The sequence below is a fragment of the Macaca fascicularis genome, chromosome 5 (assembly GCF_037993035.2).
Source record: "Macaca fascicularis isolate 582-1 chromosome 5, T2T-MFA8v1.1".
Taxonomy (NCBI): domain Eukaryota; kingdom Metazoa; phylum Chordata; class Mammalia; order Primates; family Cercopithecidae; genus Macaca; species Macaca fascicularis.
Window position 1 is genome coordinate 38,338,235 of NC_088379.1, and position 26,112 is coordinate 38,364,346.

Consider the following 26,112-nt stretch of genomic DNA (forward strand, 5'->3'; position numbering starts at 1 on the left):
CTCATGGGAAATTATTAAGACTTTCACAGCATGTATTGATCCATCATTCCCTCTGATTCTACGGATCCATTTATGGGCGAAGTTGTAAGATCTCAGCATAAATTCTTAGCTGCAAATGCTTCTTCAAATTCTGTTCCTTAGTATTGCCAGAATGAGAGATAAAACGCCTTTTCATATTCTACGTTTTTTTTCTTTTGAGATGGAATCTCGCTCTGTCTCCCAGGCTGGAGTACAGTGGCGTAATCTCAATTCACTGCAACCTTCCCCACCCAGGTTCAAGCAATCCTCCTGCCTCAGCCTCCCAAGTAGCTGAGATTACAGGCACCCATCACCACACCCAGCAAATTTTTGTATTTTTGGTAGAGGTGGGGTTTCAACGTGTTGCCCAGTCTGGTCTCAAGTTCCTGACCTCAAGTGATCCGCCCACCTGGGCCTCCCAAAATGCTGGGATTACCCGCATGAGCCACCACTTCCAGCCAAATTCTACTTTTAAATAAGGTAAATGTGGGCTGTGTTTTAGACCTTATTAATACATCTAAGTCACATGATTCAGTTATAAGATAAATTTCATGAAAGCTGTTTGGCCATTACAAAAGGAATACAAGCTATCTCTCCTATTTGGATTCATTCATTCATTCAAAAAATATTTGTTGAGTATCTACTGTATGACAGACATGGGAAATAATAGGTACTGGAGATTTAAAAGTAACAAAACAAAGCTCTGCTCTCATGAAGTTTACATTCCAGTGGGAGTACAGAGATAAACAGATGTATATGTCAGGTGGTGCTCAGTGCTGAGAAGAGAGGAGTTGGGGGGTGGGTTACAGGTTTACATGGATAGTCAGGAAAAGTGACATGATGGAGGAGGGAGTAGCTAAGGGCTTGCTAGACAGAGGAACATGTGAAGGCTGCATGGGCAAGCACTTGGCCTGTTGGCAGAAGAGGAAGGAATCCAGTGTCTGGGAGTAGCGTGAGAGCCCGTGGAGGGAGCCAGATCACAGGGGATGTTTTATTTCATCATTTTTACTGGGCTGATGGAGCAAATGAGCTGAAAATACAGATCAGTAAATAAAATAGGTTTCAGGATAGAACAAACAATATATTTCACCAGGAAAAAAAAAAGATTAAGTATGGGAATGCCTCTTTCTTTTCTTTTCTTTTCTTTCTCTTTCTCTCTCTCTCTCTTTTATTTTTTTTAGATGGAGTCTCGCTCTGTTACCAGGCTGGAGTGCAATGGCACAATCTTGGCTCACAGCAATCTCCACCTCCCTGGTTCAAGTGATTCCCCTGCCTCAGCCTCCCCAAGTAGCTGGGATTACAGGCACATGCCACCACACCCAGCTAATTTTTATATTTTTAGTAGAGTCGGGGTTTCACCATGTTGGCCAGGATGGTCTCGAATCTCCTGACTTCGCCATCCGCCCGCCTTGGCCTCCCAAAGTGCTGGGATTAAGGCGTGAGTCACCGCACCTGGCTGGGAATGCCTATTTCTTAAATAAGGAATTTTTACTGCAATTGTAATCTGATTTGATTGCAATGCTTTTCTAGTCTTTCTCATTAAAAACTGAAAGAAAAATGCTGAACTAAAAATCCAAAACTGAACAAGTAACTATGAGCAGGGAAAAAAAAAAAAAAAAACTATGAGAAGAATGTCATTTGCTGTTAATGTACACAAAGGTAAACATTGAAAAATCCAATAAGGGCTGAAACGTAGTACCAAATTCCAAAAATTCAAGCAGTGGGTTTGTTTACACAATTGTCTTTTGTATTTAAAAACAAAGTTACTGAGGCCATTTTTATCTATGGGCATAGGTGTCATTGCATAGGAGGTGGAGGGTGTCTCTTCCACATAGCTCCGATAAAAAACGTATCCTGTACTTTGTGGTTGGAACCCTCGTTGGGAGAGTTTGTGATGTATCTTCTTCCTGACTGTAACAATCTTCAATTGTCCCATCCACTTCCCTTTGAACTAGCAGTCCATGTCAGTACTTCATTCTTTTACATCATATTGTTTTTTCCTAACCACTTCCCCAAGTGGAAGTGCACAAAACATCCCTAAATAGATCTCCCAGCCACCCCAGGCTGCTACCACAATTTGGTTATGTTATTTGATTATCAGTCTTCTGGACCACTTGCTTTGCTTGCATTGGGTTTTTTTATTATGGAGACAAACTGAAAATCTCCTGAACAAATGTCATTTGCGGGGAATGACCACATTCAACCATCACGGACGGAGAGCATACAGCTAACTCAGAGTAGCAAACACTAATCTACGAATAATGAACACAGGCATTACTTTAAGAACCAAAAGCAGATGGGCATTTGGTTTACCCATCACTCAGAGACAAAGTACGGAAATCCCTCCCTTCCTAATGCATCATGAGCTACTGGGGGCAGGGACCATAGCTGTTTTGCTCAAACCTGATGGTGAATTAACATGTAAAGTACTTTAGTGTTTTCATAAGGTGCCAAATAAATTAGTTGTTATTCTCACAGCCTAGCATATAGGAGTTCAATGTTGGGTAGAGGACTGAATAAAGAACCTACTTTTTCAGATTCTTATTATTCCACCACTGGAAAACAATGATTATGGTCATAGTGCTGAGGATCATATTTGCGATGCCACAAACCCACCACCTAGAGCACAATAATTATCAGATTATTGCAAGGGGAATGGTTACTGAGGCTGGAGAACGGAGACGAGTCTTGGTGAGTTCCCTCTAAACTCTGAGATGACAGAGGCCGCCTCTCTCACGGCCTTCCAGCCCTGCAGAGGGACCTCTTCCTAACTTCCACCCCCAGGAATTCTCCTAACCCCAGTTTCAAGGGGCGGGGAACAACCAGAATCTTTGTCAGGTCCGCTACGCCATGCCCCCTCCTCGCCATAGCCCCGCCCAGTCTGACGTCCCCTTCCCCCACTAGCTCGTCTCGCCACAGACGCTCCCCTTCCCCCAACCCCTTCCCCCAACCCCTTCCCCGGCTCGGGCCGTCCCCACGCAGCGCAGGAGAGCAAAGAAACCCCCGGTGGGGAAATGACTGCAGCGGTCTCTCTGGGCGCGCGTCCCGGCGAGGGGGCGGGGCCTGGCGGGAGGGGGGCGGGGCGGGGCCTGGCGGGAGGGGGCGGGACGGGCAGCAGCCTGCGCCGCGCCGGGACTGACTGGCTAACCGGTCTCCGACCCCCACCTACTCGCCCGCCCCCTCGGGGCCGCGGGGGTACTCTGACCCCCTGGCCTGGCGCCGCCTGACTGAGCGGGAGTGGCTCGCACCGGGCCGGTCGGCGCCGGGGGTGAGGCTGCCCGGACGGGGCCAGGGGCGCGCGAGGGGCCGAGCATCCCACACCTCAGCTCGCCGGCCCCGGCCCCCGCCTCCCCCGCTCCTCCCGCCTGGCCGGCCTGGCCCGCGGTGACCCCCGGCCGCCTCCGGAGCCCGACGCGGTAAGTGCGACTTCCTCCTCGGCGTCGGGGAGGGGGCCGCTCCGGGCAGGGCCCGCTCCCCGCCCCCACGCGACTCTCACGCCCAGCCGCGGCCGCCCCGAGCGCGCTGGGCGCGAAGACGCTGCCCCCGCCAGGAGGCGGCTGCGAGGCCCTCCGATTCGGAGGGGCTGGACCGAGGGGGGGCCTCCCCACACGGCACCCGGGGTTCGAACCCCGGCCCGGCCTCCCCGCTGCACATCCCCGAGCGCTGGAGCCGGCGCCCGGGCCGCCCTGGAGTTGTGGAAAGTTGTGGACGCGGCGCTGGTGGCCGGTGGTCAGGAGCGGACTGCGGTGCACACGTTGCTGCTTTCCCGGACTGTTTCTGCCAATAAAACAAACTGGAAACCATTTCGGATTTTTTTTTCCTCTCCTGATTACTTGCAGGCAATTTTGACCTAAGTTTTTAAGCTTTTCTTTTAAATAATAGCCTCGCCCCCGGAGTGTGGAGAATAAGACGAGGACTTCATTTTCCGGCGTGTCTGGTGAAACTTTTCCATTTAGGCATTTATTTCAGTGCATGCTCTGGGATCAGAAGCTGGCGGAAAAAGTTTGCTGTGTCAAAGAGTAAAGCATTACTTTACTGGTTTTTTATCTCTTCATTTCATTTTTTAAATTATTCTTTAGTAGTCGACAAGTTCACAGAATTCAAAAGGTGCAAAAGGGACAGACAGGCTCCCCACCCACCCCTGCACCCCCGCCAATATTCTGTTTCTGGTGTCTTCTTCCAGAGGTTAGATGTGCAGATGCCCCTCCTGCTTGCTTTGAAAAATGGAGCTGCTGTTATGTACCTGGCATCTGCTGGTGCTAAATAAATGTTGATTCTCCTTCCTGTTAGGAAATAGTTTAATAACTCTTTTTGGTTATTAGACCTCTGGCGGCAAAAAAACAATCATGACCTTTTTTTTTTTCCTTTTTTCTTTTTTTTTTTTTTCTTCTGGTTTTCAGCATTTACAGATTTGACTGCATTGTGAATGTGTATGTCCTATTGGCTTGTTATGACTTATGTGAATACTTTTACACAAAGATGAATACGCTGACATTGTTGGGTAGTTGGGCGGGGAGGGCGGAATCAACATGAAATTGTAAGAAGATGCAATATGTACAATAGGTAGTTCCAGAAACTATATATTTGAAGCAATCTGGGGACCATGTAGTACCATAGGATAAAACAAACTAAATGGAAAAATTGAGGTAGAGCAGGAAAAGAAGAATACAAAGTCAAGAAAAAAGATAATACCAAGTTCCTGTTTAAAAGATCCTGTGCTAGAGATGAGTCACAGTTTGGGCCTTGGGCTTCCTGGGAGCTAGGTAAAAAGAGAAAAAGGAACAACATAAGTTTCAGCCTGTTTTGGTTGGGCGCGGTGACTCACGCCTCTGATTCCAGCACTTTGGGAGGCCATGGCGAGCAGATCACTTGAGCTCAGGAGTTCAAGACCAGCCTGGGCAACATAGTGAGACCCCTGCTCAAAAAGATAAATAAAAATAAAATAAAATAACAAAGTTTCATTTGTTTCTAATTCCAAGATTAGAAACAAACCAGTTCTGCCCTAAGCAAGGCGTTTTCCAGTAATGAGGCCTGAGAGGCATATTTTCCTCATGGGCCCTAATAAAAAAAGGAGATATGGGATGCAGTTGACAATATCTTTAAAATACCCCTAAGGAAAATAGTGAATTTTGCACAACAGTGTTTTTCAATACAGGAGAGTAATAAAACTGTTCATAAGTTTTCTGAAGGAGTGGAGTTACTTGATCCATTTATAACTTTTAGAATGATCTAGAACAGTATTTCCCAAACTGTTCTAAGGAATGAGAAAATATTTTCTTTCTTGCAACAAGATTCTGAGCTCAAGTAAGTTTGAGATAACTAGATTAGAAAATTGGTTTTACTACAGAATTTCTTAGAGATTTATTATACTAATGTTCAGGTTGCTATTTTAAAGAGGGATGTATTTTGTAATCTTTTCCAAATCTATTTGACTATATAACACAAACTGAGGACCACTGAACCTATAAAAATGGATGAATTAGCTGGGCACAGTGGCTCACGCCTGTAATCCCAGCACTTTGGGAGGCCAAGGCAGGTGGATCACTTGAGGTCAGGATCAAGACCACCCTGGCCAACACGGTTAAATCCTGTCTCTACTAAAAATACAAAAATTAGCCAGGTGTGGTGGCATATACCTGTCGTTCCAGCTACTCAGGAGGCTGAAGGAGGAGAATCGCTTGAACCCAAGAGGTGGAGGTTGTAGTGAGCTGAGTTGGTGCCACTGCACTCCAGCCTGGGCAACAGAGTAAGACTCCATCTCAAAAAATAAAAATAAAAAAAGATGAATTATCTATTCTTCAGGCAGTTCTTCGTTAGTATTTCTTACGACTGAGGTTCAATGAGAATTGGAAAGCAAAGAGTTGAGGTTAGCCAATTTGGTAAGGTCCAAAGTGAAGATAATTTAAAAGTCAGGATTTTAACATACTGTATAGCAAAGGAGAACGCTACTTTCCCCCAATTCTTTCACATTCCTTCATTGTTCTGCAAGTTGCCTGTTGAAGGACCTCTAGGGCACCTTCTTGTTCTGTACTTAGTGTCTATGACTTAGACTAGGTATAGGCAAGTTGAAGTCCTTGAGGAATGACTTTATTCTTGGATGTAAATATGTGATTGACTTTTTTTTTTTATCACAAACACTATTTGTACTGTTAATTTACTATCAAATCATAAGCATTCCATAGCTATGAGAAACCTAAGAAAGCACAGTACAGCGTGGAAAGAGCGAAGATTTGAAGCCAGAAACTCTGGGATTGTGTCACTACTGAATGTGCAGGATTGTTTCCAGCAAGTCGATGAACCTCCCTGAATCTATTGCCTTATTTGTAAAATTAGAATGATGACAGTACATAAATTCATTTATGGAATAAACGAGAATCTACTGGGTACTGGGTAGTAGAAAAACAGCAGAGTGCAAATGAAATAATATATCAAGAATTCTTCACTGTCTAAATTTATTCCATTCCTGAGTGCAGGTGGCAAGAGTATGGAAGGCAAGGAATGGCACCTATCCAAATGTATTTGGTTCCAGAGTTTGAGATGGCAGGTACAGAGAGTTGAGAGAATGAGGTGTTGATCCAAAAATTTATCAGAATCCGTTCAGTTCCTGTGTTCGGATGATGAGTTTGGATAATGAGGGGCACTTCCATTCAAAAGTATTCTCTAAATGATAGTGCTATACAAAATGATACCATTCTGAAACTAGAGGGCCAGAGCTATTCATTGCCTCATTCCATTTATGAGAAAGGGGTTTGTTGAGTATACCAGGCAGGATAGATTATGCTGTGGTAACAAAAGAACTCTCACATCCTATTGATTTTAAACAGCGAAGATTTTTTTTCTGTTATACTACATGCTGAAGCAGGTCAGCAAGGGAACTCCATTACAAATGGTCAGTCTCAGGCTATCGGAGGCTATATTTCAGCACGTGCTTCCACAGTTGTTAGGACAGGGAAAAGGATGTGGTGATTTTACATTGGCTCTTTTCTTTCTTTTTTTTTTTTTTTTTTTTTTTTTGTGAGACGGAGTTTCACTCTTATTGCCCAGGCTGGAGTTCAATGGCATGATCTCAGCTCACTGCAACCTCTGCCTTCTAGTTTCAAGCGATTCTCCTGCCTCAGCCTCCTGAGTAGCTGGGATTACAGGTGCCCGCCACTGTGCCTGGCTAATTTTTGTATTTGTTGTAGAGATGGGGTTTCACCATGTTGTCCAGCCTGATCTCCAACTCCTGACCTCGTGATCCACCTGCCTCAGCCTCCCAAAATGCTGGGATTACAGGCATGAGCCACTGCACCCGGTGTACATTGGCTCTTCGGGGCTTCTGTCTGGAAGTGACACAGGTAACTTCCACTGCTATTTCATTGGCCAAAAGTCACTTGACTACCCCCAACTTCAAAGAGATGGGGAAATGCATTTCTACCATGTGCCCAGAAAGAGGAGAACTGGAATAGTCTGTGAACGGTCTTAATGACTACTAAAAAGGCTTCAGAGTCCCATGAGCTAACACAGAATCTAAATAAATCAAAACCCAAATTATGTCAGTACAGTATTCTATTTAGAAAATAGAAAACAGCATTTCTTTGTGTATGTGAGTGTGTTTAATCAGAATTATGCTAATGAGAATTATAAAGAACATCTTTTATTAGTTTGAAATGAAATGCTTTTGAAAACTCCACGATTAGGTTTGTTATTTTGGCCAAATGAATTTCATTCTTTTTAAATTGTATGTCCATTCAATAAACATTTGTTAAATGTGTATAAGGGGCCAGGTGTAGTGGCTCAAGACTGTGCAATCCCAGCACTTTGGGAGGCCAAGGCGGGAGGATTCTTCAGTCCAGGAATTTTGAGACCCGTCTGGACAACATAGCGAGACCCTGTGTCTACAAAAAATAAATAAAATTAGCTAGGTGTAGTGGCATGTGCCTCCAGTCCCAGCTTCCACGGGGGCGGGGTAGGGAGGTGGGATGATTGATCATTTGAGCCTGGGAGGTTGACACTGCAGTGAGCCATGGTCAGGCCACTGCAATCCAGCCTACGGAACAGCAAGACCTTGTCTCAAAAATAAATAAATAAATAAATAGTATAAGGCACTGTGTTAGGCCTGTGAGGATAAAAAGATAAATGAGGGTCGGGCGTGGTGGCTCATGCTTTTAATCCCAGCACTTTGGTAGGCTGAGGTGGGCGGATCACCTGAGGTCAGAAGTTTGATAGCAGCCTGACCAAAATGGTGAAACCACATCTCTACAAAAAATGCAAAAGAAACTAGCTGGGCATCATGGTGCACGCCTGTAATCCCAGCTACTCTGGAGGCTGAGGCAGGAGAATCGCTTGAACCTGGGAAGCAGAGGTTGCGGTAAGCGGACATCACGCCACTGCACTTCATCCTAGGCGACAGAGTGAGACTCCATCTCGAAAATAAATAAATAAATAAATGGGGAGTTTACAATCGCAATAGAAAATAACTATACTTGAGTTCTCTCTCCCTTTCTCTTTAAGGCGTCATTTACAGTGTGTAAATGATGTGTATACACACATATATAAAATAGTGAAAAATACTAAATATATAAACTGTTATACTTTGTTCCTCTCTGCCTTTTTGGACTTAAGGAGTATTTCATGACAAATTAAACAATATTACTTAAATTAGCATAAGCAAAAAGAATGTCGTGTTAGAAAAGGAATATAGTTTATATCAGAGGCCAAGGGCGAGAAGTGCAGCTGGGCCTCAAAAGCAACTGGCACCAATAACAGAAAGCTAGGAGCTAGGGCTACTTTCTCTCTCTCCAGGTCTATATGATTTCTTGCTAGTGTCTCTTTCTGCACTTGTATTTCTTTCTTCTTCTCTGTTGACTGATTTTTCTCTATTTTGCTGTTACTGGGTGTTTTAATCTAAGAGTTTATGAACTTGAAACTAGAGGCTTTAGCAATTTTAGGCGATCTAAAAATTTTTAAGTGCATTGTCTTCGTAAGCTCTTAACCACTAAGGAAATAATGCAGTTGACTCTTAAAGTATAACAAATTAGCGTAATTGACAACTTTATAGTAGAGAAAGAGGCAGTTATAATAGCTTTCAATCAAAGAAACAAGGTGCCATGAAAAGTTCTACACAATTAACATCAGCTTGCAAATTCTAGTGGAACAGGCTGATTATGATAATCAGGATAAGAAGGTATAACTGGATCTGACTTAAGTAACTACGATATTCCCTCCCTGAACACTGGCAAATGCCATCTCCGTTGTAATCCTTTCATCCATCCCTTCTTCCTCTCCGAGGGTAAGGATTGACTGAATTGTCTCTTACAAGTCATCTGCTTTGATCCTGATACAGGGCTCCCTGGCCTCTCCTCATGGGTAATAATGTAGGAAGAAGGGCATATGTAATATACTACCTAGCTCTGCTCTTTTCTTCCATCCAAACTGGTCTCGTAGACACTCTTTATCTGGACATTTTACATTTTAATGTGCTATTACCATATCTCTTCACCAATTTAATCTAACTTTATTCTCAATACATTTCTATCATTTTCTGTTAGACTTGTTTACTTAGCTTCACTAGCATAGTTCCCTTGCATTTTCACACTATGCGATATCTCCTTCATGGTTGAAAAATATCTATAGCTTCACCTCAGCAGTGGCTGAAGAGATTAACTATGGGGAGGTGGTATATGTTACCTGAAGAGGATTTCCCAGGAAAAAAACAAAAGATGAGTAAAAGCTGTATATGAGATTAGGTTTAGACTGAAGAATGTCTGGAATGTCATATTAAGACTCTTAGACACTTGTTGCTGTGCAAATGAAGGGGTTTTCTTGGATTTAACTAAACTTCAAGTTCAGAAAGCTTGTTTACTCAGAAGGCTATCAGACAGGAATCATAGCTTGCCAGCAGGGCAGCATCAAATGTTCCTCAGTGGGAGTGATTTTCACAGCAGTCCACGAAGGCAGCTCATAGCCATCTGGGCAGCACCTCAGAGGAAGCTCACGCTAGGTGGTGCAGGAGCTGCCTTAGCTTAAAAACAAAACAAAACAAAACAAAACAAAACAAAACACATCCCACAGGAGCCAGTAACTCTAACACAAACTCCATAGACTGAGTTTCCAGGGTTCTTCTGTAAAAGCTATGCTAATTAAAAGAGCCATCACAGGGAAGTCAAAGCTATAGCTTCCTTATGAGGTATTTATGGTTCATTTATGGTTCCTGAGTCTTGATGCAAATTTAATCACAGGGATCATTTTTACTATAAGTAGTGTTATCTAGTAACATAGTTGAGGTACCTAGTTTTACAGATGCCAGGAAACAGAGCCAAAAGGGTTAACTGAAGCTTAACTCTACTCATACTTGTATTATCTGCAGTGCCTTTCATTAAGAAGTATTCCATAATATTTCTTTTGCTTATTTTGATGTACTGTGTTTCTACTCTTTTTAAATTTATTATTATTATTATTATTACTGAGATGGAGACTCGCTCTATCACCTGGGCTGGAGTGTGGTAATGCAATCTTGGCTCACTACAACCTCTGCCTCTCAGGTTCAAGTGATACTCCTGCCTCAGCCTCCTAGGTAGCTGGGATTACAGACACCCACTACCACACCCAGCTAATTTTTTGTATTTTTACTAGAGATGGGGTTTCACTATTGGCCAGCCTGGTCTTGAACTCCTGACCTCGTGATCCGCCCCCCCCCCTCAGCCTCCGAAAGTGCTGGGATCACAGGCGTGAGCCACCACACCCGGCCCATTTACTCCTTTTTATGATGAAGGAAGTGAAATAAGTTGAGAGGAAGGTGAGCCTGGAAAGGCAGGCAAGACTACTAGATCATTAAAAATCCTGAATTCCATGCTAAAGATCTTAGCTTTTATTTATCTTGTAGCTGATCGAAAACAAACAAAGATAAACATTTTAAGTAGAGTGATGTAGTCAAGAATTGCACTTTAGAAGGCTACTTTGGCGATAGCGTGGAGAATAGCAGAGGATTTAGACTTGAGGTTGGTTGGTTCATTTCTACTTAATATTTGCCTTTCTTTGGGGAGCTATTTCTTTGATAAGCAGGAAACAGGAATACTCAAGTCTCTGCTCCACAGGAGTTTAGAATTGCTCGCCTGGTTTCCGCATGGTTCTTTGGAGCGGCCTGAATCAGTTTGTCCTAAATTTATTTGTCATCTCCTTCCCCCCATTGGAGTTTGGGAGGACTACTCTGAAGTGCCTCCTAAGAACATTGGATTTAATCTAATGCATGATTAACACCAAGAAATTCTAGCCTCGACTGATCTCCACTAATCTCCATTTGACCACTAACATCCTCCTTTTGCTTTTTGCTGAAGTTAAATTATTGAACAGGTTATTGGTGGCTTTTCTTTGGGTCTAGTTTTAGGGCAAGCTAGGCAGTTTAATGCTTAACTGGTTTAATTAACATTTGTAGTGATTAACCATTTCTAATTATGAGCAATTGAGAAACAGTGCTTCACATTTTCTCCTCTTTATTGCTCATGCTGCCCATTACTACCCTTTCCCTACCTGACTTATGCTGTTCTAACAAAAATATATAATTTATAAAATCTGGATTGGTCCTACAGCAGAATCAAGTTGATCTGTGATTGGCTTATTATGTGTTCAGAGAGCACAGGCAACTTTAATTGGTGATACTTGTGACTGGAGAGTACTGATTGATTAAAATTTTTTTTAACCTCCATCACCATAAAGCTATGTGGTGAAACACATATCTTTGGATTTGGTTGAAGCACTTCTGGATTTGGTTGAAGTCAGTAAAAGACAAATTTGTGGTTATCCAGATCGTTACTTTTTATGGCACATAAGATAATTGGGTGTCTCAGCACATGCCAACCATAATGGATCAGGCAAGAATTTAGCAGTGGTTTTCCATCATTTTTTAAATGATATTACAGTTTTCATCCTTGTGCACAGCAAATATATACTTACATTGACAAAAATCTAAGGAGTGGATAGCAAGGGAACCTTGTTTTTTACCAGTCATCAAGCCAAAGGACTATTTTCAAAAGTAATGATTTTGTTATACCATAGTAGTATCAACCGTAATAACTTTTACAGGTGAGCTTAAATAAAGGCTACATAATGTTAATTTAGCTGAGTTTTAAAATGTCCCTTGCTTTACTACCAGGTGTCAGTACTGATAGGTAGTTGTGGAATAAAACGATTCTTTTGATGTTACTATAGGCCAATACTTTGTAAGAAACAGCAGCAGAAATTGGGAGGGTGCTAAGTAGGGAGAAATCTGTGAGGCACTTGTACTTGGTGAATAAATGTCATTTGGCGTTTAACTGCAGTTATGATGAACTGAATATTTTGTTATATAAGAAATCATGTGTTCCTTAAGTACTCTGTTTTTCCCCCACTTCTGTGTCTTACTTGCTTTTAGTTTGGTCAGATATTATCAGCAAAGAATTTGTCTGCTCTGCTACTCTCTACTAGACATCTATCCTTGTCCAAGTCAACTATGCTCTCAATCTACTTCCTCATTTTCACAACTACTCTACCTGCCCCACAAGGTGTTTGTGAGTAGTGAATGAGAATACTTCTTGTTTTGAAAGGAAGAAGCAGTGTGGTGTATTCGAAAGTATATGGTTTTTAGAGTCCATCCTGGACCCTGCCACTCACCAGATACAGGTATTAAGTCAGGTTAATTAATCTTACTTCAATATCTTCATCTATAAGGAGTGGCAGGCTGGGGGCAGGAATGACCCCTGTTTGACGGAGTGTTTCTGACAGCAAAATGCCCCACTCAGTCTAAAGTATTTTATATATTATTGTGCTCATTTGGGCACTTAAGAGATAGTAGCTGCTGCTACAAATCCTGACCATTACTCAATACTTAGATGTGCCACTTAATGCTATTACTGAAGAGAAAACTGAAGACAAAAGAGGTGAAATGGTTTGCCCAAATTATACAGCTAGCTGGTGAGTGGCTTAGCTATTGACTCAGACTCTTTCTGCTGTGTCACTTAGGCTACCATTAATAAGTGATAATGTGGGAAAATAACAGCAGAAGGACTCTCCACCAACTACTTCTGAACTGACTTGTAGCTCTAACCTGATGCACACTCTTCTGTAAAGTGTACTTACTGATACCACAGGCCAACTGAACACTCATGGGTAAGTAGGCAGCTCCGTAGCTGACCTGTACATCTCTGCTTACTTGTTGAATTGAGTACTTACCAGAAGTTGGTTCTGTTTATTCACAAACCTGTTTTTAACAATTATACTTGTTATAGTAATTATAAAACATTAGTAAACATATAAATTGATGAAAATGTAAAGAAAAGATCATTCTTCCTGTGAAAATTAAGTTGAATGCTTTGCGATGCCTCTCTGTAAATGAGTTATTTAAAAATTTCTATCAAGTTGGATAAAGGCTGGATAATTGTAAGAGACTAGGGAAGAAGTCATCAAAGTCTAAAGCAGTGCCTGTCAAGGGCCATCAACCAGCTACCTGGTCTTCAGACTATTAGGGGTCCTCAAGGATATAAGGAGCGCACATTAGAATATTAATTAACTACATTAGGCAAACTAATGCACACTGGTTCAGCAGATATTTTGTTTTCATGGTGAGACTTTCTCGTTGAAGAAAGCAATGCATTAATTTACAGTCTGGCACAAGTTTTCCTATGGTGGACAGACCACTGGTCTAATGGATTCTGTATTCATATTCTTTCAGAAGTGCTTTTAAGTTCTGTTTCCATTTATAGAAACTGTAAGTGGAAATCATAGATGATGGATCATTATGGGTATGACTTATGCAAGAAAAAGGACCCAAACTCAGTAGGAGACCCCTATCAAATATGTGGTATTAACCCTATATAAAAAGATTTACAAATGAATGTGCATGTATATGTTCAAGTTAAAAGAACATATTTAAGGGAATGTATATATTATTTTTATGATTATTGACTTTTTTCTTTAGTGGACCAACTGTAGGTTTCATCTGAAAAGGGGGCTTTCACTGTACTCGGAGTTCCAGGTTGACTGGAAATCAATCTTTGACCTCTGCAGCTGTCTAAGCTTGCCTTGCTATCTTAGCTTATCCTATGCATTCTGTGTGTAGCTTCATCATGCTGTATTATAATTTTTAAATTTAATGTCAGTTCCTGCATTGTAAGTGATATGGTAAAGGGGCATAGTTTAGTTTAAAGCTTAAAGTTTACTTCATTTACTTTTCTTGCCTTGATCTTTTTCATCTTGATCTTCTCTCATAAATGTATACTTATAGATATATATTACAGTGATTTATTTAGGATACACAAAGAAATAAAATCTCTATATTATATGGCTTTTACCATGAAGTCATCTTCAGTTTTGAGCATATATCAAAGTTCTTGACTGCTTAGTTTTCAGTCTACCATGTGATTTGTAGAGCCAGATCTCTTGGTATAATGCAACTGAATTTAAATTTTATGTGTGTGTGTGTGTGTGTGTGTGTGTGTGTGTGTGTGTCAGTCTTGCCCTGTTGCCCGGGCGACCGTGTGATGGCACAGTCTTGGTTCACTGCAACCTCCACCTCCCAGGTTCAAGTGATCCTCCTGGCTCAGCCTCCTGAGTAGCTGGAACTACAGACATACGTCACTGTATCCAGCTAATTTTTGTATTTTTGTAGAGACAGAGTTTCACCATGTTGGCCCGGCTGGTCTCGAATTCCTGACCTCAAGCGATCCACCCTCAGGGGTGCTGGGATTTTTTTTAATCTTCTTGATTTGTAGTTCTTATATTTCTGATATTTTCTTCATAAAAAATAAGAAGTAAGCTTAAACATTAATGCCTTTATGCCATGAAATTTAGCATTTACTTAAATTTAACACTTTTAAGGCATGAGCCACTGCACCCAGCCTAAATTTAAATTTGACATTTTAAAATTTTCATTTACTGATTAAATTAGAAGTATTTCCCAGTTGTTTTTAACAAAGTGAAAGATTTAACACTGTGCTAGAAATCTTAGTTTTGTATTTCAAACTGTAAGTTTTTTATTACAGAAGACATTTTGGTGCCATGTGTTTGTGGTATTGAGTGAATAGAATACAAAGATAACCAGTGTTAACCCAGGGCTCACTTGTTCACACTTTAAATTTCCGGTTTCTTAAATAGATTCATTTTTGGCTCTAGATCCTATCCTAGCTGTTTGATTGCTTGATACATAGTTAAAACCAAACATGTCTAAAGCCGCACTCAATCCTCCTGAAACAATATTCTTACCTCCTTTTTTGTATTAATTTTAGTATTCTTCTTCCAGTCACTCAAACTTGAAAATGCTGTCATCTTTGACTTTTTCCTCTCTGTTTGCCACAGCCATCCTATAAGGCCTCTGTAATATCCTCAACTTCCACCACCCTTTCAGATCTTGTTGCTTTGAGTCAAGTTTGAACTGTGCCTCTCACATGGTAGAGTTTTCTGACTGGTTTCCTTACGAGGTATCTTCCCTCGCAAATCCATTTTTCACCATTGCCAAATTAATCTTGAGGTATATTTCTAAACCCTCACCTCAAAAACCTCAACCTCACCCAAATAAAGGACATACTTACCTCTTAATTCAGTAGGAGTTTCATTCCAGACGCTCTGTTGCTGGATTTTAAAATCTTTCAAGTCAAGGTCTATGCCATTAGTTTATTCATTTTTTTAAATTTAAATTCAAAAATGATGTAAATACCATGTTCTGTACAGGTTATTAGGGATATAGTGGTCCCTGTCCTGATTGATTTTTGTGGTCTATTTCCTCATCTTTGCATTTTGTTCTGCTTACAGAACAAAAGATTTGTTGCATTTATAGAAATACAGTATATTTTTTACATTTATAATGTTTGCTTTTTATGAGAATGGAGAAGCAGTACAGAATATCTGGTGTTATTTCTAGAATTAAAATCAAGTTTAGTAAAAGTAGATCTCAAATCATTTAGGGTAAATAATTAACTGAAATTTTCCACCATCATACATTTTTAAGTGTTAGGGAATTTACATGCTGGCAGAATTATATTAATATTCAAATATTTTAAATCAAATTCTGATAGACCTAATTTGACAAAGTTTAAAAAGTATCCCAGAATTATTAAACTTTGGAGGGCTCTTCAAAATCATGCAATGCAACTTACTCTTTTTATAACTGAGGAAAAACAGAGAGGTGAGAGCTGCTGGGTTAGTATGGTAAAATTCTTGATGTTTTTTAATGCAGTGTATATCACACACTTAAAACTTTAGAAATAGATTTATTAAAATTGGTGAGCCATAAATACTGTTACCTAAAAAACTCTATGTGAAGAGAGATTGATGTAATGATGATTAGTAATATAAACTAGCTACCAAATAGCCATGATTTAAATTGAGTAAAGACATAGCTTTAAAAGCCACGCTGTTAAAGTTAGCTCACCTTCAGTCTATCTTAATGACATTTCAGTGTTTCTATTGTAATACTGAATAGTGTCATCTTTTAAATTCACAGACTAAGATTTGAGCAGTTTTGAAACAAATTGCACATGGGTCCTTTAATTACATTTTGAAAAATGTATTCATAATTGATACATATTATCTATTTTAAATAATACTTGAGCTTTTGTATCTCAAGTTTAACCTGAAATAAAGCAAAGTTATAAAATCAGAGGTACAGAATATAATTTTGTAATTAGTTTGAAGAAAGTGTGTCCACTTGAAAAGACATCTGCTGTTTAGCCATTGGATTTCAAGTGATAGAATTTTATGCCTTAAGAATGAATAGAAAAAAGAAATTCTTAGAATAACATCGTGATTTTTCTCCTAAGTTGAAAAAATACTGTATGATTTTGCCAGCCAGGCACCGTGGCTCAGGCCTGTAATCTTAGGACTTTGGTGGGCTGTGGTGGGTGGATCACTTGAGCTCAGAAATTCAAGACTAGCCTGGGCAACATGGCAAAACCCTGGCTCTACAAAAACTCACCAGGTGTGGTGGCGGGTGCCTGTAGTCCTAGTTACCTGGGAGCTGAGATGGAAGGATCACCTGAGCTCAGGAGGTTGTGGATGCAGTGAGCTGAGATCGAGCCACTGCACTCTAGCTTGTGTGACACAGTGATACCCTGTCTCAAAAAAAAAAAAAAAAGATTTTATCACCAAGGTAAATGTGTCTGTAATTTTAAAATTAGATTCTTAATTTATTTTATAATTTTAAAAATAGACAGTATAAGTATCTACTTTTATTATTGCTCTTACAATTGTTGGATTTTATTATTGCTCTTATAATTGTTGAATAATTTATGTATTCATTAGAGAAATATTTATTGAGCACTTACTGTCTCCTAAGTACTATTCTAAGTGCTGGGATTACAGTCATAACCAAAACAAAGCTCCACTTGAGCTTACTTTGTAGTGAGGATAAAGACAATAAGCAAATAAACATCTAATATGCCAGGTGGTGGTAAGCGCTATGAAAAAAATTAGGAGGGTCAGCGGGCTTGTGAATGATGAAGGGTCTAGTTTACAGAGAGTAGTCAGTGAAGAGCATTTTGATAATTTAACAATGTAATGGTTTTTAATACATATTGATCTTTTATAAATAATTTTCCTGGGAAATACTTGTCATCAGAGCTGGATAAATTTGGGGGCAAAATAATTTTATATTGGTGAAAGTTGTTGGAACAGAAGAAAAGGTGTTTTTTAAGTAAATGCTGAATTTCATTCCATAAAGACATTAATGTTTAAGCTTACTTCATATTTTTTATAAAGAAATATCAGAAATATAAGAACTACAAATCAAGAAGATAAAGATTGATAATAGAAAAAAAAAAATAGAGGCCTAAATAGCCACTTCATGGGGGATATCCAAATGACCAATAAACATGAAGAGTTACTCAGCCACATTAATAATGAAGAAAATGTTAAGGAAAACCAAATGGGATACCATTACACACCTGTCAGAATGACTAAAATTAAAAAGACATTATGGCCAGGCACGGTGGTTCACGCCTATAATCCCAGCATTTTGGGAGGCCGAGGCGGGTGGATCAGTTGAGGTCAGGAGTTTAAGACTAGCCTGGTCAATATGGTAAAACCCCATTTCTACTGAAAAAATACAAAACTTAGCCAGGCATGGTGGCACACGCATGTAATCCCAGCTACTCAGGAGGCTCAGGCAGGAGAATTGCTTGAACCTGGGAGACGGGGGTTGCAGTGAACTGAGATCACGCCACTGCACTCCAGAAACCCCATGTCTAGTAAAAACCTAAAAAATTAGCTGGACATGGTGGTGCGTGCCTGTAGTCCCGGCTACTCAGGAGGCTGAGGCATAAGAATTGCGTGAACCCGGAAGATGGAGCCTATAGTGAGCCAAGATTGTACCACTGTACTCCTGCCTGGGTGACAGAATTAGATTCTGTCTTAAAATAAAATAAAATAAAATACACATACCTTCAACCCAGCAAGTCCACTCCTGGGAATAAATTCTGTAGATATAAAAGCCTCACAAGGATGTTTCTTTCAACATTATTTTAATGGCAAAAACCCCCAAAACCTGAAATCAACCTAAATGCCCATTAGCAAGGAGATAGTTTAATAAATTGTTTTTTTACAGCAGTGAAATATCATGTAACTCTTAAAAAGATTATTAATATTTCCATGTATATATAAAATTAGATGAGAAGAGCAAAATGCTAAAAGATGAATACAATATGATCTGTCTTATAGCAATAGCAAAAACTCCTATATATGTGTATATAAGTTTGTCCATGATTTTTAAACATGGAGAGAGGTGTGAAAGGCTGTATGTACCAAGCTTGGCGTCAACAATGATTACCATGGGAATGAGTGGAGGAGGATTGACAAAATAAAGGTATCTTTCATTGCCAGATGTTTGCTGTCTCTGGCCCCTGCCCACTCAATGCCTATAGCACTCTCTGGTCATTCCAACAACTAAAATTCTACCACCACCACTACCCATTTTCCAGAAGCGTTTAGGAGCAGGTTGGTGCTTCCCTTGTTGAGAAACACCTACTTAGAGTAACTGAAGTGTTTACAAAGATGGTAGTGCCTGAGCTAAACCTTGAAGGATGAAGTGTGTTTTTTAAACCAGAGTTTCTCTGGAAGGCAAACAGTGTTATAAACGAGGGAACACCATAATGTAGACTGCCTTGACCGATGAAGTGGTGTGTCTATGTTGGAAAATAGTTAGAAATAAAGTTGGATAGGCAGAGTGAAGTTAGAAAGGTGTTGATCAGAAGGAGTCTGACAAAGGTGAGAGGAGAGGGAAAAGTGTCATTTCACAGTCTAATGCGTCCTGCACAGTACCGCCAAGTTAATTTTCTAAAACATTGTCCTGTTCAACAGTCCATTCAATAATGCCTTTGCTGCATGCTCAAGGCATTTTATCTCATTGTATTCATCTAACTTCATCTGTTACTACACCTTAAAATTAATTAGGTATCGCTGGCTGATCAAACTGATTATTTCCCACTTCTTCCTTGTAGATATGCCCACCTCATGCTTTTATTAGAATCTTTTTCTATAGAAATCTGTCATTCTACCTAAACAACATTTTACTATTCTTAGCAGCCTTCTCCCTAATGAAACTGGCCCATACCATCCATTGCCATCCTGATATCTCCTTTCTTTCATACAGTTTTTATGTTTCCCCATATTATTTAGCATGAAATTGTACTTGGCTTTTTATGCTTCTCATTCTTGTTTCTCTGAATAATTTGTATTCTCCTAAAGAGTTGTGTGAGGTTAAGATACATGCCTCACAATATTTTTGTAAACCTCCAAAGTAGTTTTTGTTTTTTGGTCAGCTTACACAGGCATCGCCTTTTGTATAGAATTAATTGATAAAGGAGTAAATTCGGAGCACCCTGAAAACTCAAATTCTGCATTGATAGATCACACTTTAACATTGCAGCATTTTAATGTTTCTTATTTTACCTTATCAAATATTTTGTATTTGGTTCAATAGCTAGATTTAATTATTTTGGGGATTAGGAACCAAGATGTATATATCTCTGTGTCCCTGACAATGCCTAGTAGATTGCATTGTTCACAATAACTACTCAGTAGTTTTTAGTTTGATTTATTTTTATTTGCTTTATTAATTTGCCTTAACTGTAACCATGTTCAAACCATTGTTTGTTTTGCTAACAACAGAGGGCACCATTAGGGCACTTGTACACCCAATAGTCCCATCCCAGTCCCTGGTAGCTTTTTTGAGCTGCACTTTCCTTTTCCTAAGTAATGTCATAGACATTTGGATATTATACTAACTGGCAGTGGCCCATTTCTACTTATAGAGAATTCCTGGCCTCAGTTTATTTGAAAAATACTATTTGTTACTTTTTGATCCTTTGTAGTTTTCAGACTTATTATTCTTTATCCAAGTGAAATCTTACCCAGGATCTTACTATATTAATTAGATCCATTTGTTTTATGAAGGGAGAAGATAGAGGTGAAGGCAACAATCTGGAGCCCCACCTTTGTACTCCCCTTTCCTCCTCATTCCCCACCCAAAGAGCACAGCTTGAAAAATCACCGTAACTCATCTAATTTTACAAATGCTTTTTAAAAAACTTGTTTTGTGGTATTTCACTTAGGGACTTGGTTTAGAAATAGAAACATTTTAGTTTTAAAGTGATTATTTTTAAGTACAAAGGGAAATGCTATAGAGTTTCAGCAATAAAAGAGTTAATATAGTAAGCAGCGGAGACTGAGATACTGCAACTGGGATAGTGTTTTCTGTCTCTGTCATTTGCGGTTTAAGAAAAAGGGGGTGGTGTTCTGCATTTGAAAGGACTTTAATGAATGCTGTCAGTGTTTGTGAGACCTAATGGTCAGTATGGGAAAGGAGAGCCAGGAAAGTGGTCTAGCTGCTTCAGGATAGGTGGATGAGAGTTTGCTCTGATTGAACGGAATGTTCCACCGTGTTTCATCTTTATTCATTATCCTTTGTTCTTTAAAATCTGATATATTGGCATAAAAGTAATTGTAGATATATATAAAAATGTGATTTATTTTCCTTTACATCTTTTTGTTGTATACAGCAGGGCATATACTTCTCTTGTCTTGGTTGGATGCACAAATCTGTGTGCAGTGCTTTTTGCCCGTTGCCTAGACGATCACTTGGTTTCTCTGAGGATGTCTGGTTCTCGTAAAGAGTTTGATGTGAAACAGATTTTGAAAATCAGATGGAGGTGGTTTGGCCATCAAGCATCATCTCCTAATTCTACAGTTGACAGCCAGCAGGGAGAATTTTGGAACCGAGGACAGACTGGCGCAAACGGTGGGAGAAAGTTTTTAGATCCATGTAGCCTACAATTGCCTTTGGCTTCAATTGGTTACCGAAGGTCCAGCCAACTGGATTTTCAGAATTCACCTTCTTGGCCAATGGCATCCACCTCTGAAGTCCCTGCATTTGAGTTTACAGCAGAAGATTGTGGCGGTGCACATTGGCTGGATAGACCAGAAGTGGATGATGGCACTAGTGAAGAAGAAAATGAATCTGATTCCAGTTCATGCAGGTTGATTATTTTCTTACTGTTAGAATAAGGGGTGTGGGGGTATAGCTCTATAATGTTTTTAAATAATTTAATATTTGTTATTTAAAATCTGATTGTATATGTACATCTGCATACACATATATCTTGGTATGAACATGTGATACTTCTAGGATTTTTTTAATGTTCTAATATTCTGTAAAATTACAAAGACAACAAATAGCATTCATTTTGAAATATCTTGTGTTCTATATATAGATCTGGCTCAGCTTTGAAAATAATATACAGTAGCAATTTCCTGTATCATTGCCTGTGGTTTGCTTCATTCATTAACCTTCTATATTCATATCAAAACTACAGAAAACATTTCTATAGTATGAAATTTTATGTGACATTTTAGTTTATAACAGATTATAGAGTCATTTTTTAATTTAATGAAAAGGAAAGGTTCTACAAAGAGATGCACATTGTAGTTACCAATTTTTTGACACAATCGTAGTTGTCAATAATATTTTTCTTATGGTTATTTCTCTTTGTCCTGTCTGTGTTACAGCTCTCCAGACTAATATAGAGAATACTGAGTAACATGTCTCTAAGATGACAGCTACTAATTCCTGTTACCTTCACTTTCACTGAAATGTGTGCTATTTAAGGAAATGAAGGACATTCCTTCAGGAGAGTTTAAGGAAATGTAGAGGGGCTAGATGTGATTATCTGGTGAAAAGGGGACAGGAAGAAGGGGAAATCAGTTAGAAGAAAAAATAAAGGAAAAAATTGGTAATTTCATAGTGACTTTATCTACCTTTTTCTTGGAATCTGGCTTTATCTTTGAAATGGATTTTCTTATTGATCAGTTTAAACTACAATAAGATTATGTAACAAGTTAGAACATGAAAGTCATCTTTCTCATCCATCTTCATTCAAAAATATTTCTAAATATTTAAAGGCACAAATAACATCATTTGTCTAATTTGATTATTATATTTTTCTTTTAAAATTTCTGTGCAGCTTTTGATAACACTTGTAATTTGTAAGTTGGTTATTAATGATGTAGGCATCATATGGATTGAGACAAAATGAATTTATATATTTAAGTATAGCTTACTTGAGGATATTTACCACCTTTTCCTCTTCTAACCTTAAGAATGTGGAATTGGAAGGATAAAAAATGTATACTCTAGTCATCTGTCATCATTTGTGTAATGGAGAGGGGAATATCTGTATGTAGGTAAATAGTGTATTTAATTTAAATTTTTTTGAATTAGTTCATGACTTGGCATTATCTTAAGGGAATAGAAGCCACTAATAATTTAATTTAGAAATCAATTGAGCTAATGTGGTTTCATTGTTTGTATTTTCTTTGGAGACTTGTTGCCATAAAGAGAACAATTTATATAGTAAAAGATTCATTATTTTTGTGGAGAACCAAACAGTAAATGTTTCATTTGAAAATCAAAATATCAAGAATATTTTAACAAAATTAAAAAAATAAAACATTTATTTACCAACATAAGTAAAATCACATAAGAAACTCTTAACATAAGAAACTCTACTGGAGAAATTATAATGTGAATATAAAATTTTTAGACATGTGTAATCTTGGAAAAATTTTACACACATTGGTTGCTATAATTCCTTACAACAAAGGTAGTTTGCATGGCTAATGATTACTGAAATAAAATTAAGCTATTCTTTAGTATGCATACAGAAATATCTTGGTGGGCTATTCATTATGAAATAAAAAGATTATCCTTTTTTGACTGAGAGATTGCTATGTGCATTCTTCAATAATTTTAAATTGACATTTTTAATTTATAGGAGATATAAAAATAAAATGACATTTTAAAAAATCTAAAATAAATGAAGTTGTTTAAAAAATGCTACTCAAGAAGACTCATCAAAGTAAAACGGGTGTAGACAGTTTACATCTTCAGTGACCAAACTATTCCAAAAATAAAATTTCAAAAATAAAATGTACTGTGACAAAATGTTTTTAATTTTTAGATATGAGGGGAAATATTTCAAAGCAATTTAATATTTTGGATGGTTTGAAATTTCAATCTTCTTATTGCAAATAAGGAAAAAAACAAACTTTGAAGATTTTAGAAAAGTCCTTTGTGTGTACATTCTTTTTCTCTATTTTTTTCTAGATTAAATAGATCTGATTTTTATATTTTCCTTCAGCGCCCTGGCTGAGTCTTTGACCTTGTCATAAAGATACATTTATTTGCACTCAGCTTTTTGATTAAGTGAGCAGTCAGACTTCTCTAAGTAGTTGTTCATCTACTGTAAACAAATCAAAGCCTGTCACTGTTAATGTCACACTGACATTCATCAATTTTTTTTTTTTCTTTTTTGAGACGGAGTCTTGCTCTGTCACCCAGACTGGAGTACGATGGCGCGATCTCTTCTCACTGCAACCTCCGCCTCCCGGGTTCAAGCCATTCGCCTGCCTCAGCCTCCCAAGTAGCTGGGACTACAGACATGTTCCCGGCTAAATTTTGTATTTTTAGTAGAGACACTGTTTCACCATGTTGGCCAGGCTGGTCTTGAACTCCTGACCTCAAGTGATCCGCCCACCTCAGCCTCCCAAAGTGCTGGGATTACAGGTGTGAGTCACCACATCTGGCCTCATCAATTTTTTTTTTGTATAACTTTGGAACAATTCTTTTTCTTATATAATATTTTGCAAATAATATATAGTAAATATGTAGTAAACATTCTGAGCATACTACAGATTGATATCTTAAAATGTTAAAGACATAATGAAGAAATACATATGATATACTAATTACTTGTTTTAACCGTCATAATATTTACATGAATTTCAGAACTTAAACTGAAATTTTGAGTTATTAGAAAAAGGGGAAGACAGCTAAGTGGTTTTACATACTCAGAATCTCATTAACCACGGTGGATCTGGACAGTTTAAAGCAGGAATTAAGAGGCAGCATATATTGGTCATGTTTTATCAGTTGTATTCCAACAAGGAAAGATGTCTGTCTGAGTCTTAGAGTTCTGGTAATTTCTACTACCATCCACCTAAGTGATTTAAAAGTTTCTTGCCTTTTAACTTTGACCTTGCCTCTGTAGCCTAGCTACCTTTTCTCCATGAGAGTCATCTAAGTCATTACTTTGGTATTAAAATACAGACTTAGTCTTCTTATAACATGAGGAATTTTAGACCTTCAGTAACAGAGCTGTCACCTTTTATGTGAGCAATAGGATCCTAGATCCTTAATTGAGGATGAATTCATACCAGGGCTAGCAAAATCTGTATGGTGGCCCAACATGTAACCATAGTATAAACGTGGTTTATACTTCCCTTGATTTACTGACCTTGAAATTATGTAATTTTTGACATATTTTCAATTGGAGGAATTTTTATTTCAATTTCATTTATAAAGTTAGAGTTTAATATCATCAGGCTATTTTTACTCCTTTTGCATACAATTTTACTGCACTTTACAAGTACAGATGCTTCCTGACATAAAATTTTTCAACTTTACAATGATGGAAAAGCCTCATGCATTCAGTACATTCTGCGACTTACAATGGGGTACATCCCAATAAACGCACAATATGTTGAAAAAATATCCTAAATTGAAAGTGCATTTTCGATTTTTGTTGGGTTTATCCAGACATAACCCCATCATAAGTTAAGGAGCGTCTGTGTTAACAAATAATCATTGCTGATACTAAACAGGTGCTTCCTAACTGTGAGGCACTATTCTAAGCACTTTACTATGTTAACTCATTTGGTCTTCACAGCACATTCTTGAGTTAGGTTGCTGCCGTTACCAACCTAATTTTAATTTTATAGATGAGTCAAGTGAGGCACAGAAAGGCTAAGTAACTTGCTCAAGGTTAGTAAGTGAAATGACTGCATTTTTTTAAAAGAAACTTTATTTTTTTAGGACCATTTTACATTTACAGGAAAATTACAAATATGTTACAGTAAGTTCCTATCTACCCCATATCCAGGTTCCCCTGTTATTTATATCTTACGTTAATATGGTGCATGGGTTACTAGTAATGAACCAGTGTTGATACATTATTGTTAACTAAAGTCCATACTATATTCACATTTCTTTAGTTTCTTACCTAATGCTCTTTTGAGTTCCAGGATCCTATCCAAGATATCACATTACATTAAATCATTATGTCTCCTTAGCCTCCTCTTGGCTATGACAGTTTCTTAGATTTTACTTGCTTTTGATGGCCTTGGCAGTTTTGGGAGTACTAATCATACTAATCAGATGTTTTGTAGAATGTCTTACTCAATTGAGGTTTGTTTTCCCATAATTAGACTGAGGTTATGGGCTTTGGGGAGGAATACCACAGAGATAAAATGCCATTTTTATCACATCATATCAAAGATGCACACCGTTAATCTGACTTACCACTGTTGGTATTGACCTTGATCACTTGGAAATAGTTGCATTTTTGAACTCAAACAATTAAGTTGTAGATGTCATGCTCTTAACAAACACTGTACTATTAATATATTGCCTACATACCTGTGACTATTCATTTAATCACAGAGTTTAGCTATAGCATGTAGCTAATTATTCATTCTAACCAGTTTCACCTTTCTTCAGTTAATTCTCTTTTAGTTCTTGAGAATGGCAAGCTTGGCTAG

The 26,112-nt window shown here is 38.6% G+C and overlaps 1 protein-coding gene across 10 annotated transcripts in view; it reads left to right on the top strand.

Moving 5' to 3' along the window:
* Window positions 1–3,122: 3,122 nt before the first annotated feature.
* Window positions 3,123–26,112, top strand: part of KLHL5 (kelch like family member 5) — a 78,185-nt gene continuing 55,195 nt past the window's right edge. For 3 of the 10 annotated variants that reach the window (XR_006698176.2, XM_005554689.4, XM_074039567.1), the window contains exons 1-3: window positions 3,123–3,434; window positions 12,994–13,140; window positions 21,018–21,494. Coding sequence is in view for 4 of the 10 variants with exons in the window: in XM_005554689.4 (XP_005554746.1) it covers window positions 21,112–21,494 (383 nt within the window). In the remaining 6 variants the exon portion in view is untranslated. The remainder of the gene's footprint in view (window positions 3,435–12,993; window positions 13,141–21,017; window positions 21,495–26,112) is intronic. The other 7 variants (XR_012434788.1, XM_045392252.2, XR_012434786.1 and 4 more) reach the window with 4 other exon arrangements.